The sequence below is a fragment of the Bison bison genome, unplaced genomic scaffold (assembly GCF_000754665.1).
Source record: "Bison bison bison isolate TAMUID 2011002044 unplaced genomic scaffold, Bison_UMD1.0 scf7180017864295, whole genome shotgun sequence".
Lineage (NCBI taxonomy): Eukaryota > Metazoa > Chordata > Mammalia > Artiodactyla > Bovidae > Bison > Bison bison.
The window spans coordinates 7,822,089-7,838,516 of NW_011494867.1; the positions used below are offsets into that span (position 1 = coordinate 7,822,089).

At 47.4% G+C, this 16,428-nt stretch overlaps 1 protein-coding gene across 2 annotated transcripts in view; it reads left to right on the top strand.

Annotated features, from left to right (window-relative positions):
- The window catches only part of PLCG2 (phospholipase C, gamma 2 (phosphatidylinositol-specific)), a 162,481-nt gene that overhangs the window by 135,536 nt on the left and 10,517 nt on the right, over window positions 1-16,428 (top strand). For both annotated transcript variants that reach the window (XM_010850801.1, XM_010850802.1), the window contains 5 exons: window positions 79-288; window positions 2,196-2,341; window positions 2,858-2,972; window positions 3,876-4,043; window positions 8,795-8,883. In XM_010850801.1, the coding sequence (XP_010849103.1) occupies window positions 79-288; window positions 2,196-2,341; window positions 2,858-2,972; window positions 3,876-4,043; window positions 8,795-8,883 (728 nt within the window). The remainder of the gene's footprint in view (window positions 1-78; window positions 289-2,195; window positions 2,342-2,857; window positions 2,973-3,875; window positions 4,044-8,794; window positions 8,884-16,428) is intronic.

Sequence of the window (16,428 nt, forward strand, 5' to 3'; positions counted from 1 at the left end):
GACCTGCACATCCTGCCGGTGGCGTTAAGAAAAACTCGCAAGACACAGGATAAACGTTGACTCCCTCTCTTTGTGCAGAAAACCCTGACTTCCGAGAAATCCGCTCCTTCGTGGAGACGAAGGCTGACAGTATCGTCAGACAGAAGCCCAGCGATCTCCTGAAATACAATCAAAAGGGCCTGACCCGTGTGTACCCCAAAGGACAGCGGGTGGACTCGTCCAACTATGACCCCTTCCGCCTCTGGCTGTGCGGCTCCCAGATGGTGGCACTCAATTTCCAGACTCCAGGTAAAGGGGGCCGACTGTGGCCAGTAAACCTATGCTGGGGCATCATTCCAGGCACATTCTTCTGGGGCCACTGGTGCGATGCGGTGGCCGGAGCACGTAGTTTTTCTTAGGAGCCATCAGAGTTCAGCCAGCATGCTAGCATGAGGTCCCATCCCTTGAATGGTGCGGTGGAGGGACCACTGGGCACCCAGACCTTTGCGTTTGGCAGGCTTCTCGATGGTAAGTGACAGACATGGTCAGTCTGGTTTCAGGGAGAAAAGGAAATGCGTTTGCTCCCGTAATTTAAAAGTCTAGGAGTGGAGCTTCAGGCACAGCTGCATCCAGGTGTCCAGTGGCTATGTCGGCCCCCTCCTCTTTGGGGCCATCCCTCTCTGGCGGCTTTCTGCTGGGGCTCTCTTCTGGAGATAATCCTCTGCTGGAAAAAGCCAGCATGCCCACCTTCTTCGTGCAAAGGGCAGCGTTAACTACAGCGCACGGCGCAGAGGCGCCGTGGTGGTTCTTTCAGCCTCTTTGGAGGCCTGCTCATCAGTGCTGCCTCCTTTATATCGTCTTTGTGCCTGCGTCACACTCCACCGAGTGGAGCCATCATGTCCTCAACTGGCGCCCTGCTGCGGCGGCCCAAGGTGACTCCCTTCATTGCTGTTGCAGACGGCACTGCTCCCCGTAACCTTGTGTGAACCTCCCTTCACACGTGGGAGCACCTGTGGTGCAGGGCGGATCCAACAGCTTTGACCAACTTGGCCCCGAGCGAAACCACTGCACCCCTGTATCCAGGAGTGTCCGGGCCAAGATACTCCGCCAGACCGCACTCCATGGAGACTGGGCGGGAATGCAAACGGGTGAAACTCTTTCTGGCTTCACTTCACCAACTTAGTTTCAGCAAGTGCCTCAGTCTTTGATAGTGAAAACTGGTGTCACACTGTAGTCGGAGCTTTCCTTATTGGTAACTTCTCTGAGTAACAGAGAAGTGAACCAGGTTTTCATATCCTTAAGAAACATAGGCATTTTCTTTTCTGCAGGCTATATTTGTGCTTCTTATTTTTCTAAGGGGGTGTAGGTATTCTCAGCAAACAGGTATCAGATTTCTTAACAGGTTAAAGTTACCTGTCAGTGGAGTGAAACAGATTTTTCCAAAGCATGTCAGATTCTATGGAAATTTTGTCCTGTGTAAAAATGTTTAGCTTTGAGAACATTCTGGACTTTGTATCATACTCGGAAAGTTGTCCCCAGTGTGAATTTTTTTTTTTTTAATCCAATTTTCTTCCAATAACATGAGTTTCTAATGAATTTTTAAACCCATAGTTTTAAGTCAGATACCTATTTTCACAGCCAGCTCACATTATTTTTATCTTCCACTGGGGTATAGTTGCTTTGCAATGTTGTGCTAGTTTCTGCTGTACGGTCAGGTGAGTTAGCTCCGTGCACACCCCTCCCTCCCTCTTGGGCTTCCCATCCCAGCCCTCCCGGTCAGCGCAGAGAGCCGCGCAGAGCTCCCTGGGCTACCCGGCAGCTTCCCACTAGCTGTCTGTCTGATAGATGGCAGGGAGCGGGCATCAGCCCTGGCCTCCCAGTGTCCACGTGTCCCTTCCCTGCATCTGTGTCTCTGTTCCTGGCCTAGGGCCCTCAGTGCCATTTTTCTAGATTATGTGATGCCCGTTTTTCTCTTTTGGACTTACTTCACTCTGGATGACAGACTCTGGGTCCATCCGCCTCGCAACAGATGACCCAGTTTTGTTCCTGACTTATGGCTGAGTGGTATTCCGTTGTATGAGTGTGTCACATCTTCCTTATCCATTCATCTGTCGCTGCGCCTCACGTTACTTCTGGAAGAAGGTCTAAGTCCTCCCCTACCCAGCCCCTCGGCCCCCTTCTTGCCCCGCTCTCAGCAGCAGCTCTCTCTTCCCCAGATAAGTACATGCAGATGAACCACGCCCTGTTCTCCCTCAACGGGCGGACGGGCTACGTCCTGCAGCCTGAGAGCATGAGGGCGGAGAAGTACGACCCCATGCCACCCGAGTCCCAGAGGAAGATCCAGATGACCCTGACGGTCAAGGTAAGGCCCCACCCTCTGCCTGGGCTCCTTGTGTAAACCGTCAGCCCCCAGACGCAGCTGAGGGTCTTTACTGTGGTGCCCGCCAGGGTCGTTGCAGGGGCGTAGAGGCAGGAGGGCGTCTCCCCAGGTCCATCGTGGTCACCTCCCCTTGTTGTTGCTGGGGCGAGTTACAGATCCACCTCTTGCTGGGTTCAGCAGGGTCAGCATCTGGTCACACGGCTCTGCTCTTTACTGAGGAGAGGGCTTATCCCTGCAATGGCCACTTTGAGGGGTGGAAGCGTTTTAAAAGTGACACAACTTTTAGACATTGCGTTGTCTCTGTTAAGAGTCTGTTTTCTCCTGTTTGGAAACTATTTCCCGCATCCACAACAGGGAAGCGGTGGGGGTGTGCGCTTCCAGGGGGTGTAGCACCTCACCGGTGATGAGGACACGAGAGCCCACCCATGTAGCACTCTCCAGCTCTGCCCAGGGAGTGCGGGCGGGCGGAATTCTGACACTTGGCTCTTGGGGCCCTAGGTGCTGGGGGCCCGTCACCTCCCCAAGCCCGGCCGCAGCATCGCGTGCCCCTTCGTGGAGGTGGAGATATGCGGAGCGGAGTACGACAGCAACAAGTTTAAGACGACGGTTGTGAGTAAGTTGCCTGGGTCCTCTCCTCACTGAGACTTCAGGCGAGTGGAGCCGCACGCTGGAGATGCTGGTCAGCGGGGCTTCACTAACGCGCTGGTGGCCAGGTCTTTCCCTTCGTCCCCCTTGCCCTCTGTGGGCAGCTCGGAGGGGCAACGGAGGGCCATGGGACCTGAGAGCTGGACCCACTGTGGTGTTTCTCAGCCCGTCACCCACCTCAGGAGGCCTGGGTGAGGCTGCAGCACCCTATGCCCGTCACTCTGGGGTGTCCCCTCTATGTATCAGCCCCCACCTAAGTCCAGGGCTCAGAGAGGATGCGGCTGACCCGCCCCCAAGGCTGCAGCCAAACTTGGGTGATCTGACCCCACAGCGGGTGGGGAGGCCCAGAGAAATGGCTTGTTCTGCCATTTGAAGCCTGGGAAGAACTGAACTGGGGCCTTTCTAGGCTTGGGATCACGGGCGCCTGGCAAAATGCAGCCGGATAAACAGCTCACAGACTGGCCGGTGAAGGTTGCCTCTTTTCTCTGCTCCCTGAGTGACTCTCCCCAGTGACTCCAGAACCTACCGCCTGTTCAGAGCCTGGCCCACCTCCCCTATCAGACGAGCGATGTGGCCCCCAGCGCATCTTTTCTTCCTTACAAATCTGCTGTTGTTCTGTGGTCCACCTCCCATCCCTCCCACGTCCCAGGGAATTGAGATGGGAGAGTCTGAGGAGAGGTGGTCCCATCTCCTCTGCTTACTGAAGGTCAGGTCTGTGATGCCACTGAAAAAAAAAAAAAGGATCAGATCCTGGCCTAGATGTGTATTTACACGGCTGCTAAGGAGATCCAAAGCTGACGGGTGTAGAGATGGTGAACTGAGAGGGAGCAGGACAAATGGGGCCCCTGAAAGAGCCTGGATCTTCTTCCAGATGACAATGGCCTCAGCCCTGTTTGGACCCCAACGCAGGAGAAGGTGACGTTTGAGATTTATGACCCCAACCTTGCGTTTCTGCGCTTCGTGGTTTATGAGGAAGATATGTTCAGCGATCCCAACTTTCTGGCCCATGCCACGTACCCCATTAAAGGAATCAAGTCAGGTAAGGCCCGTTTTAATTACAGCGTTCAGTTTTTCTTGGCATCGTCTTTTGGTTTGCATTGCCGGCTTTTGGAAAGAATGGTGCCTTTGTCTTGGTTTGTATTCAGTCGTGGGTAGGCTGAGCAGTGGGTCCTCGTGGGAGTCCTGTGAGCAGGACAGAGACAGGGGAGGGAGGCAGCTTGGGGGCTGGGGGCTCCAGGGGGCTCCTGCATCCAACGTTGGATTACTAGCTGGCGGTCCACTCGGCACTGTGATTGGACTTCGTTTTGGAAGCTTACACTCTGTTGGCCTCTCCTCAGGCAGGCTCAGGGGCTGGTTAGGTGCTTGGAGGGGAGGACGAGGCCCAGAGCCACGGTCTTAGGTCCCTTCTCCCCTCCTCGTCCTGGGCAAGTCATCTGGGCTGTCAGAGCCTCACCTTCCTCTTCTCTGAGGTGGGCTGATTCACTTCTGATTGTCTCCCATGCTGAGGAAAACACAACCCCCTGTGTGCCTGGAAAAGGGCCCTGTATTTCTGAGAAAAACAGCCACAGATCCTTCTGGATTCTTTATGAGGTCACTGGTCCCTGTTTTTCAAGGATCATTTTTTCGAGAGAAAAAGACCACTCTCCTTTTAGTAATTTGTATACACAGATAGTCTTTTCTCTTGATGTTGCTTGAAAACCTTGGGTCTTTTTTTTTTAATTCTTTTCAACTTGGAAACATATCAGATACTCCCTAAATTTCTGCACCTTTCTCTGTATCTGCCTTTGATCATTTCTACAACTAGGTGAGTGTGTGGGGTGGGGGGAAATGCAGGTTCCTGGGCCTGTGCCACGGTGTCCTCCCTCAGCCCCTCCAGGGCGGGGCCCAGGAAGCTGCACATGGAGCCAGCTGCTCAGCTGGCACTTGGAGAAGACCAAGCGAGGCCTCGGCTGCCCCTCTGAGGACACGCCCCCCCGGAGACACACTGGGCTGGCTAGAAATGCCACACCGTTCCCCTAATCTGGGAAAAGCAGTGCATACTCGTTCGTAAGTCTGAGAGGCCTGATGTTTGCCAGTCCTCTGGGTTAACTTGCCCCTACTTCCCAGCAAATGACATTAAACTCAGCTAGTTAGCCACAGGCCTTCTTCACTCTGCAATTCACCTCCTTCACATCAGCCAAGTCAGTCAGGCTTACAACGGATTTTTTTTTCCCCCATAAACAATAATGTATATTTTTGCAATAAATAATGTGGCAACAATGTTTGTAAATTAAAAATTATAAGAGTATTAGGGTAAATAGACAAGAACATTGTAAGGGGCATTCCCTGGTGGTCCAGTGGCAAGGATTCCATGCTTCCACTGCAGGGGGGCATGGGTTTGATCCCTGTTCAGGGAACTAAGATCACACATGTAGTGCAAAGCTGCCACACATACACAAAATCCACATTGTAGGGGATTCCAGTTCCAGTTCAGTCGCTTGGTCATGTTTGACTCTTTGCAACCCCAGGGACTGCAGCATGCCAGGCCTCCCTGTCCATCACCAACTCCCGGAGTTTACTCAAACTCATGTCCATTGAGTCGATGATGCCATCCAACCATCCAATCCTCTCTCATCCCCTTCTCCTCCTGCCATCAATCTTTCCCAGCATCAGGGTCTTTTCAAATGAGTCACTTCTTCGCATCAGGTGGTGTCGGATTTCTTTGTGGTAGCTGTGCCCTCCCCTTCTGGACACGGCACCAGCCGGACGCATCCCGCACGGTGCAGGGGCTCTGCCGTGTCCCCTCCAGACGGGGTCCTGACGGAGCCCTGGAGCCCCTCCAGGACTCAGAGAGAGCCGCCGCCTTAACTGTGTGGACTCCTCTCCAAAACGCTGTGACTGAGCTTGGGGGCATTTAGAACACAAATAACATCTCAAGGATGATACAGAATGTGACTGGCTGTGAGATGCTCCCAGGAAGACCTTCTCTCCCCGTCCTGCCTGGGACATCCATATTCATGGAGGGCATGCCACAGAATAACAATGCCTTTGTGCATAAGGCTTCGGGGCCTTCTGAACTCGAAAATAAACCCTGCCTGTTGTTAGCAGGGATGCACTTAAGCCTTTAAGCCAGCTGGAGCTCAGCAAAGAGGGAAAACAGCATTTATTGTGCTCGGCGCCTCAAAACTCTTCTCTCTTAATCCTCGCAGCAGTCCTGTGAACGGAGTTTTATCATCTCCGCTTTTTAAATATAAGCACTCTGGGGCCAAGAGATGTTAATTAACTAGCTCAGGGTCACACACCTGTCCGGCCAGAGCCTGGGATTCAGACCCGGGAATGTCTTGACTTCAAACCCCATGTTCTTCTTACTCTGCCGGCCACCCTCGGGGCCGCTGCGACTCCTGACCAGCCAAACACTGATGCTGCTTCAAGCGGTGTCTCCGTTTCCCTTTCCTCTCGGGTCTTGCTTGTGTCAATCAGAAGAAAAGTGGCATCAGTTTCTAGTGAACCTGGCCAGCACCTTTCAGCCCCGTCCATGTGAAGGGCTGCAGGTAGCAACGCGACTTGGGCGGTGGCAGGACGTCTGTGGAGCTGGAGTCGTCCCTCGGGAGGGGCGGAGCTCACTGCCCCGAACGGGGAGGCCGCGCTGGGCACTGGGCAGGGCCGCTCTGGGTGCATGGGCAGGGTACTCGGCGCCGCAGTGCGTTCTGGCAGTCGATCAACACCTACACCGACAGCTTCCACAGAGACCAGCTCCGTAGAGGTGTGGAACCTTGGCCCCGTCCCAGGCCTCTGGAGTCAGCATCTGCATCTTAACAAGATCCAGAGGTGATTCACATCTTAGCATAATTCCCAACAAGGGGAAAACAGCTCAGAAAACTTCTCTACAGCAGAATTCAAGGAGAGCAGGGTCCCCCAGAGTCCTTCAACGAGAAGAGTGTGACCTGAGAGTTTTGTGCCCACTCAAGTCTAAAATCAAAGGACGGATATGTTCAAACAGGCACAGTCCAGGGATTATATGTCTCCATGAGCTTGTACTGAAAATCTCAAAGGACAATTTTAGCCAGCCAGAATACCTAATGGAAAAAGGTCAGATCAGTAAGGAGGTGGTGAGAGTTGGACATTGAAAAAAAATCATTGTGTGTAAGTTTTACGTCACAAAAAGGACACTGAACAAATACGGAGTTCTTGTTCATGAGATTCATGCTGACAGAGAAGAAGTGTATAGATGCCTTCATCTTTCTTTGAAACAGGAAGTGAGTATCACCCGCTAGATTAGTGGGTGGATAAGCCTAAGTGGAAGGTTAATGTGAGATTCAGGTCGTGGGTGTTCAGGCGTTCCTTACTGTATTTTTTTGGCTTTTGCCAAAAACTAAGGGAACTAAGGAAAACTAAGCCTCTCTTTGTGGGAGGATCATGGTTACAAAATGGAATGCTAATATTACATACTATGTCAATGTAGAAATAATAATACAATTTACCCAATTGGGGAAGGGAAAGGGAGAGATGCTATAGCATGCCAGTGTCCTCAACATAAGTGGCACAGAGAGAGTCAATAGATATTATTTAAAGATGATAAATCAGCTAACAGACTAAAAGGTTCTCTAAGCGATAGAAGGGTAATCATCAAACAAGCCAAAACCTGACTGGCAGAAGGCACTTTATGCGTCGCTTGTCCCAGAAAATCAGTAGATAGAAGGCAAATATAAAGCTCTCAAGGCACAAATCTGTACTTACTAATAAGCCACAGGGATGTCCTGTGTAACAGCATAAGGAGTGTGGTAATACTGTACTTACTTCGGGAAGATGGTTACTGGAGTTACTGGGATAATTTCATAGCACATGCAGATGTCAAATCACTGTGCAGTACGCTGGAAACTAATATTACATTGTACGTCAACTACGTTTCCATTTAAGAAAAAGCTTTCAAGTCAAACTAGGGCTACGTAGTGAATCCCTAAGATAGAGTGTTCAGGGGAACCTGTAAGATTCAGAATGGCTGGTTGGGGTACTATTCTCTGTGATTTTAAGGGAAACACACTGCAGAGATGATTTTGGAAAGCCGTTAACAATGGTTCCTTCTGTAATACGAGGTATGAGTGGGTGGTATGAGATGTTAATTTCTGCTGTCTATTCAGTTCTACTACTCTATCAAAACAAGCCAAACAACCAACCTTTAAGATGCGTTGCCTTAAACATTACTCACTGGGGAGGGGTGGGGGGAATACAGCCCCATCTTAACCCTGTCCCTCAATAAAAAGAAACATTTAAATGACTGGCAGACACAGGTCCTCACTACAAATAGGGAATGGCTTTTAGGGGAGGATGATCAACAGGGAAAACTGCCAAGGGACGGAAAGATTTCTTCCCACTGGAAATCTTTAAAAACACTTGCTCGTCCCAAGCTTTGTACAGGGCTGAGTGAAGAAGATGGACGTGGGGATTCATCACTCCTTTGCGTCTTTTGGGCTCAGGAATATTTAAGGGACTGAAACCATAGCTGTAGAGGGTCTAAATTCAGTGTGCCGTGCTCTGTGGGCTTTAATTCTTCCAAGTCACCTGCATTTCTAGAGGGCAGGCATTTTTAACTTCATTTCTCCAGCTGGACCTGGCAGTCAGGGCTGTGTTCGCAGCCCCACTCCCCAACCATCAGGTGGGGGGTGGAGGGGGGAACCTCTGGGCTCCAGAAAGGAAGTCAGCCCCCAGCACGGGGTCCTGACCTCTCTGGTCCATGCACTGGGCACGTGATCCCTGGGTACTGCAAGAAAAGCAGAGATCTGACGTGAACTGGTTTGTTTTTCCGACCTGCAGGATTTAGATCTGTTCCTCTGAAGAACGGCTACAGTGAAGACATTGAGCTGGCATCCCTCCTGGTTTTCTGTGAGATGCGGCCAGTCCTGGTGAGTGGAGAAACACCAGTGGGTGCTCGCAGAGCCATGTCTGCGGCGGCGGGTGGGGGGGGGGCGGAGGTGGAGATGACCACTGAGTGTGGCTGAAGGACTTGGAACACATTTGAGAATCATCTAGCCAAACGCGCCACACCGTAAAAGGAGGGATCCTTTTAGCTACAGATTTCCTATGAGGTCCTCTGGTTTTCCTTCCAGTAGCCTGTCTTCTTGCAGGATGCTGGACGGGTCTGTGAATAGGGTTGTGTTGTTGGAAAGAGGAAAGCTCTTTGGAAGTTCCATGCTTTCATTTCAGCTAGAGCTGGGCAAGACCATGCTCTTCTGGGTAAACTTGCCCTTCCACGTGCTTTCCTCCACCTGGTACTCTGGTACTTCCTTCCAGAGTTCTGCAAGTGTCCCATGGAGTCTTTTTATGGCTTGTCCTGCGGAAGGAAATTCACAGGCGTCAAGCTCCCATAGGGAGCGGCACTCCCATAGTGGTTCTTTTTGCTCTTGGTGGAGCCTGCCTTCTTGGTTCTTTTGGTTTGTCGAGGCCTTGAAGATACAGTCTCTATGCTGATGAACCGGTTTGGGTTGGTTTGGTGGAAAGGGCTTGGCCTATTTGAACTATGAAAGAGGATGAGATAAGGTTGGTCGGACAAAAGGTTAAGAACGTAACACCGAGCAGTGGGTAGTTCAGGTTTTGGGTTTGATGGTGTGTGTTGTCATTCTGGGGGCTTCCCTGGTAGCTCAGTGGTAAAGAACACGCCTGCAGTGCAGGAGATGCGGGTTCGATCCTTGGGTCCGGACGATCCTCTGGAGGAGGGCATGGCACCCCACTCCAGTAATCTGGCCTGGAGAATCTCATGGTGAGAGGAGCCTGGTGGGCTACAGTCCATGGGATCACAAAGAGTCGGACACGCCTGAGTGACTGAGCGCATACACACACGCATGGTGATTCTGGAGCCTCGGAATTTTCCCGACGGCCGCTCCTATAAAATGAAACCCACAAGGGCCCACGTGTGGCCACTACAGTCTCACAGGACCCTTCCATTCCCTTCCCACAAAACTCAGGATGGGCCAGGTGAGTCTGCGGCCACCCCAGTTCTCCGATAACCTGGTTAGTGCCTCTACCTCGTTTTATCACACTTTTGGTTTTTTTTAAACAAATTGCAGGGTTGTGACAGGTCTTTTGGCACCGTTTTTCCAGCGGTGTCTGCTCTCCCCGTGTCTGGGTCACGCTTTGATGATTCTCTTATTGCACAGTCCCCTTTACTGTTGTACTTGTTACAGTGGTGAGTGACCTTGGCTGTTAACCACTGATACTGTGCCTTGCTCAGATGACGGTTAGCATTTTTTTTTTTTAGCAGTGTAGTCTTTTCAATGAAGGTAAGTATATATTTTTTAAAGACGTAATTCATGGGCTATATAGTACGGTGGGAAGGTGACTCTTGTATGTACTGGGAAACCGGAAAGTGTGTGTGACTCGCTTTATTGCGGCGGTCTCCCAGGTGTGCCTGTGGAGCTGAGCACGTCCAGTGGGGAGGGGATGGCAGGGGAGGGGTGCCTGTGAACAGCCAGAGCCGCCGCCCACACGGCGAAACCTCAGAGAGAAAGCCAGGCTGTCTGCGTACCTGTTTGCCTTCCGTTCCGTTTTTACAACCTTGAGAGTTTTCCACTCCAAAGCATTTTAGAAGTATCAAGACGTTTGGATCGCAGCCATTCTGACTGGTGTGAAATGGTACCTCATAGTGGTTTTGATTTGCATTTCTCTGATAATGAGTGATGTTGAGCATCTTTTCATGTGTTTGTTAGCCATCTGTATGTCTTCTTTGGAGAAATGTCTATTTAGTTCTTTGGCCCATTTTTTGATTGGGTTGTTTATTTTTCTGGAGTTGAGCTGTAGGAGTTGCTTGTATATTTTTGAGATTAGTTGTTTGTCAGTTGCTTCATTTGCTATTATTTTCTCCCATTCTGAAGGCTGTCTTTTCACCTTGCTAATAGTTTCCTTTGATGTTCAGAAGCTTTTAAGCTTAATTAGGTCCCATTTGTTTATTTTTGCTTTTATTTCCAATATTCTGGGAGGTGGGTCATAGAGGATCCTGCTGTGATGTATGTCAGAGAGTGTTTTGCCTATGTTCTCCTCTAGGAGTTTTATAGTTTCTGGTCTTACGTTTAAAGTCTACAAATAATAAATGCTGGAGAAGGTGTGGAGAAAAGGGAACCCTCTTACACTGTTGGTGGGAATGCAAACTAGTACAGCCACTATGGAGAACAGTGTGGAGATTCCTTAAAAAACTGGAAATAGAACTGCCTTGTGATCCAGCAATCCCACTGCTGGGCATATACACTGAGGAAACCAGAAGGGAAAGAGACACGTGTACCCCAATGTTCATCGCAGCACTGTTTATAATAGCCAGGACATGGAAGCAACCTAGATGTCCATCAGCAGATGAATGGATAAGAAAGCTGTGGTACATATACACAATGGAGTATTACTCAGCCATTAAAAAGACTACATTTGAATCAGTTCTAATGAGGTGGATGAAACTGGAGCCTATTATTACAGAGTGAAGTAAGCCAGAAGGAAAAACATAAATACAGTATACTAACGCATATATATGGAATTTAGAAAGATGGTAACAATAACCCAGTGTACGAGACAGCAAAAGAGACACTGATGTATAGAACAGTCTTATGGACTCTGTGGGAGAGGGAGAGGGTGGGAAGATTTGGGAGAATGACATTGAAACATGTAAAATATCATGTAAGAAACGAGTTGCCAGTCCAGGTTCGATGCACGATACTGGACGCTTGGGCCTAGTGCACTGGGACGACCCAGAGGGATGGTATGGGGAGGGAGGAGGGAGGAGGGTTCAGGATGGGGAACACATGTATACCTGTGGCAGATTCATTTTGATGTTTGGCAAAACTAATGCAATTATGTAAAGTTTAAAAATAAAATTAAAAAAAAAAAAAAAGAAGTATCAAGATGGAAGAGGATGACAAATACAAAGCACAGTAGGGAGGGGCCAGAGAACCTCAGTGACAGTTCATTGGTATACAATAAGCTCATGATGATGAAATTGTCTGAAAAGGATAAAGGGATGGATAATGGAAGGTTTTCCGTTTTGAAACAAATTTTAAGTGTTAGTGTTTTAGACTCTGTCAAAGTAAATGTACTGTTTATATGAAAATTATAGTTTTCACTTGAGCCTTAAACTATGGATCAAAAAAAAAATCACCTTTCATGATTCTAAGTGATAGAAATGTTTGGACAGGACAGTTTTCAAGTCCTTCCTTTCCTGGTGGTCCTTGTTGAGCATTTGTGTGCACCCTGCTCTGCAAAGCTGTCATAAACAATCTGGAAGCACTGTAAAGAATTTAAAGGCTAGGGATCGCTGGCAGCAGGTCAAATTAGTATATTTAAAAGAAAATGTGTGTATTCAGGTTTGACCCTTGGTGAGGGAAGCTTCTGTTGTGGAGGTCCCTGAGAGGGGAGCAGGGGGGAGAAGGGGCGTTGTGTGGGGTTCCCAGGGAAAAGCTGTCTGAGAAGGTGCGGGTTTCATCGCTGCTGCGGGTTCCCGAGCTTTTAACTCCATGTGTCACCTGGTTGTAAGGCACTCATGGGCACCACTGGGTGTCTCTGCCCACACTGACGAGGGGTGTGTTTGGGAGACCTGGGCGTTCTGGGTGCCCAAGGATAAAAAAGCTTTGTCTGAGCAAATGACTGATCCAGCAGAGCTGAGATGGAGTTTACTCATGAAACATTGGCTGAGGTAAAGACTTTAAAGCCCCAGAAAACTGTCAGTAAGCACATTGAGCCCTTTCTGAAGAAGCCATTTAAATGTCACAATCACTTATCAATTCTGTTACTCTGTTAGCTGTATGCATGGTTTACAAAAAGTATTTCTGACACCATTTTATTACCTCTGATGTTTAATTTGACAAGTAGGGAAAGGAAGAAAGGGGGACGTTGGGAAAGCCGCAAGCCACCTGCACATCACTACTGTTGGCATTCTGGTGTCCTTCCTTTGCCTGGCCATTTTTTTGCACATGATATTTTCATAGTTGGATTCATATAATATGTATGAATATGTGCCCTTCTTCCACTTCACAAATGATGCTAATAAATTTTCCATGTTACTATGATTGTCAAAGCCATTAAACCCCTACTTCATCGGGTAGAAGTACTTAATTCACTTAGCCTTTCTCCCACTGATGGACAGGTACATTGTTCTGTACTTTTCTTTTTTACTTTATAAATAATGAAGATCTTCATATATCATTGATTAAAAATTATTTCCTGAGGGTAGCTCTTTGTAATGGAATAACAGCTCAAAGAGGGGGGGCGGGGAAAAGACCATATATTTTTGGATCCATGTCAACTTGTTCTCTGGAATAGTTTCTTTTCAGTTGTATGATCTCCAGTCCTGCTGTTAATTGAAAAGGGCCTCTTTCACTCAAGCGAGCTAAACGTGTGAGATTCGGAAGCACGGGCATGAGACAGCATGGAACCTTGAACAGTCACCCTGTCCTCATCGATGGGCAAGATGACTATAGCTGGAGGGTGTGCTTGAGAAAACTGGCCGCCCCGGGACCTTTCAGGACGGATCCCTGGGTGGACTGGGTGGAGCAAAGATACAGGGGTGGAAAGACCAGGATCTGTGCTTCCCGCTGAGGCTCAGCTGGAGCAGATGTGTGGATTCACACGTACCACGTCGAGAAGTGCTAACGGGTGCACACTCCTGGAGGGTGAGCAGGGGGTGCTACACTCTGGACACATCAGGGCAACAGAGACAGCTCTGTGGACGTCGAGGTTTCAGACACAGTGTGCGTCCCGCTCGGGGGAGAGCCTGATTTCATGATGGTCTAGAACCGAGGATAATCAAATGTACCAGCAACACCCAGGGATTAAAATACAGGCATCCTAAAAGGTTTTAACATTTATGCCTGTGAGGTCAGTAGGCAGAGAAAGCATCCTGCCGGGGACAGTTAATTCTGATATTGTGATGTACAAAGGAAATGTTAAGAAACCGAAAGCAACCATTATAAGAATTGAAAAGCAGAGGAGAGAAAAAAAAATAGAAACTTGACCAAGAGAGTAAAAATTATGCAAAACGATGATAGAAATTAAAGAAAAATATAACAATTAAAATGGAATGGATATAACATCTTTGATTAGGTGAATGGCCTGGATTCTATTTGAGAAGAAGCAAAGAAATGGAGCAGTGTGATGTTTAAAAGTAAGTCTGAAAAAAGGTCCCCCCCCCAAAACAAACAAACAAACAAACAGGAATGAAGAGTTATTGGGAAAAACTGTGAGGAAAAACTTAATGCCAAAGTAGAATTTAAGGGAGAAAGTGCTAAAGAGCATTAAGAGGGACAATATATAAGGACAGAATGTTTACAAAAAGGATGCAGAAGTCATAGATGTTTAATTAGAAACCATCATTACTATGTTAAACATAGAAAACGAAAGCTCATACAATAAAAAGTTCACCTGACTCAAAACATCTTTCAGAATTTGGATGTCTAGTATATAAAAGAAACCACCAAGGACAGATGATCAAACTAATGACTAACAAGCTGGATTTAAGAGATACACACGTAGGTTCTACACGTGGGTAATGTACATGTTTTCTTCTGTTTCTCAAACTTGACTGAGTTCTTGGCCACAAAACCTGAATAAATTATAACCTGATAAAGTTGGAAAGGTAATAAGATGGAAATAAGAGGGTCAAAATATTCCCTATTTGAAAATAAGGAATTCTGAGATGAAGTAAATCAAGTAGATTACCCAAAAGTAGTGAAACATTTTATGCCGTAAGTATGTTTAGGAAAGTCCTTGCCTTGAAACTGCATAGAGACTGAATATTTAAAATAAAAAAAGAGTAAGGATAAGTCAACTGAATGAAACAAATGCCGATTCATTGAAAAGATTGATTAAATAAACCCTTTGCCTGCTTAATAAAAAGGAACAAGGTAAGGGCAAAAACATACAAGAGTAAATATCGAAAAGGAGACTGAGCCCCAAAGAGTAAGATAAATAAGTTTGAAAACCTAGGGCAAATGGGTGACTGCCTTGAAGAATGGGCTAAAATTGTGTCAAGAAGCAGTAGAAACCTCGGCTACAAAGTCCTATAGAAAACGCCTGAAGGGTAATAAAGCACCTATCAGGTAGTGGATGGTGTTAGAGCTGTATTCAATCTGGGTTTAAATAACACAATTCCAATTTTAATCTGCTGAAGGCAACAGAAAACCAGAAGTGCTGCCGTTAGCTTGTCTTGAAGTTGTAGAACTTTCGTATCAAAACTGGAAATAGTACACCGCCTCCTCCACCCATAGATCAATGCCAGGTATGAATACAGACTAAAATTCTAAAAAAATTAGTAGTTTCCAGCTATTTACTGGAAGAACAATATATTACAAGAATGCAAAGATGATAATGCAAGGATGGTTTATCACTAGCACAGATAGCAACAGAGAGAGCAAAATAATATTTAGATACAACAAATGTGACCAATTAAAAGAAACAATATAAAGTGTGGTAAAGAGATAAAATTTTCTGCTCACAAACTATGGCTATATAGTTTTAAAAAAGGACCCCAATTTATTAAGTCACTGTATTCTAGAAATAACAGTTGGAAAAAATGGGATGGGAGGTAGGGACAGCTGGGAAACATCACTCATGATACTGACAAAGACTGTCACGTGGCAGAAGGAATTTAAATAAGAAAAGTATAGGGCCTATGGGGGAGAAGCATGAAATCTTACTGGAAGACATAAGCCAACCTGATAAGCAGAAATATATACCAAGCCTTCCAAAATTAATGTTTGTTTGATGGAAATCACCAGTTTCAGTATAAACTCAAAATACATACACAGGTAAGAGAAATGAACATGTTTGCATTAGTAACTATATGTATGTGCATACATACCCCAGCTCTAGAACAGCTGACACCCCAGTAGCAACGAGCACATCCAAGCACCCACATCTTCCTTTCTAAATGTCATTCTCCAGTAAAAGAAATCAGAGCTCTGAAGACAAATGGTTACTCTGAAAGCTGGGACAGATAGAATATGAGCCTGGATTATACTGAAATTTCAGTGAGTTAAGAAGAGATCAAGAAAGGATGGTGACACGTCTAAATCTCTCAAAGGCCAAAACTGGAACAATTTGAGTAGCAAAATAATGATACTGGATTATAACCATGGACATGTGAGTGTTTAATAATGAGAGACATGCAGCTAAAAATAAAAGCAAGCACCCAACCAAAAAATGGGCAGAAGATCTAAATAGACATTTCTCCAGGGAAGACATACAGATGACCAAGACACATGAAAAGATGCTCAACGTCACTAGAGAAATGCAAATCAAAACCACAAAGATGCAAATCACACCAGTCAGAATGGCCAGCATCAGAAAGGCTGCTGCTGCTAAGTCGCTTCAGTCGTGTCCGACTCTGTGCGACCCCATAGACGGCAGCCCACCAGGTTCCCCCGTCCCTGGGATTCTCCAGGCAAGAACACTGGAGTGGGTTGCCATTTCCTTCTCCA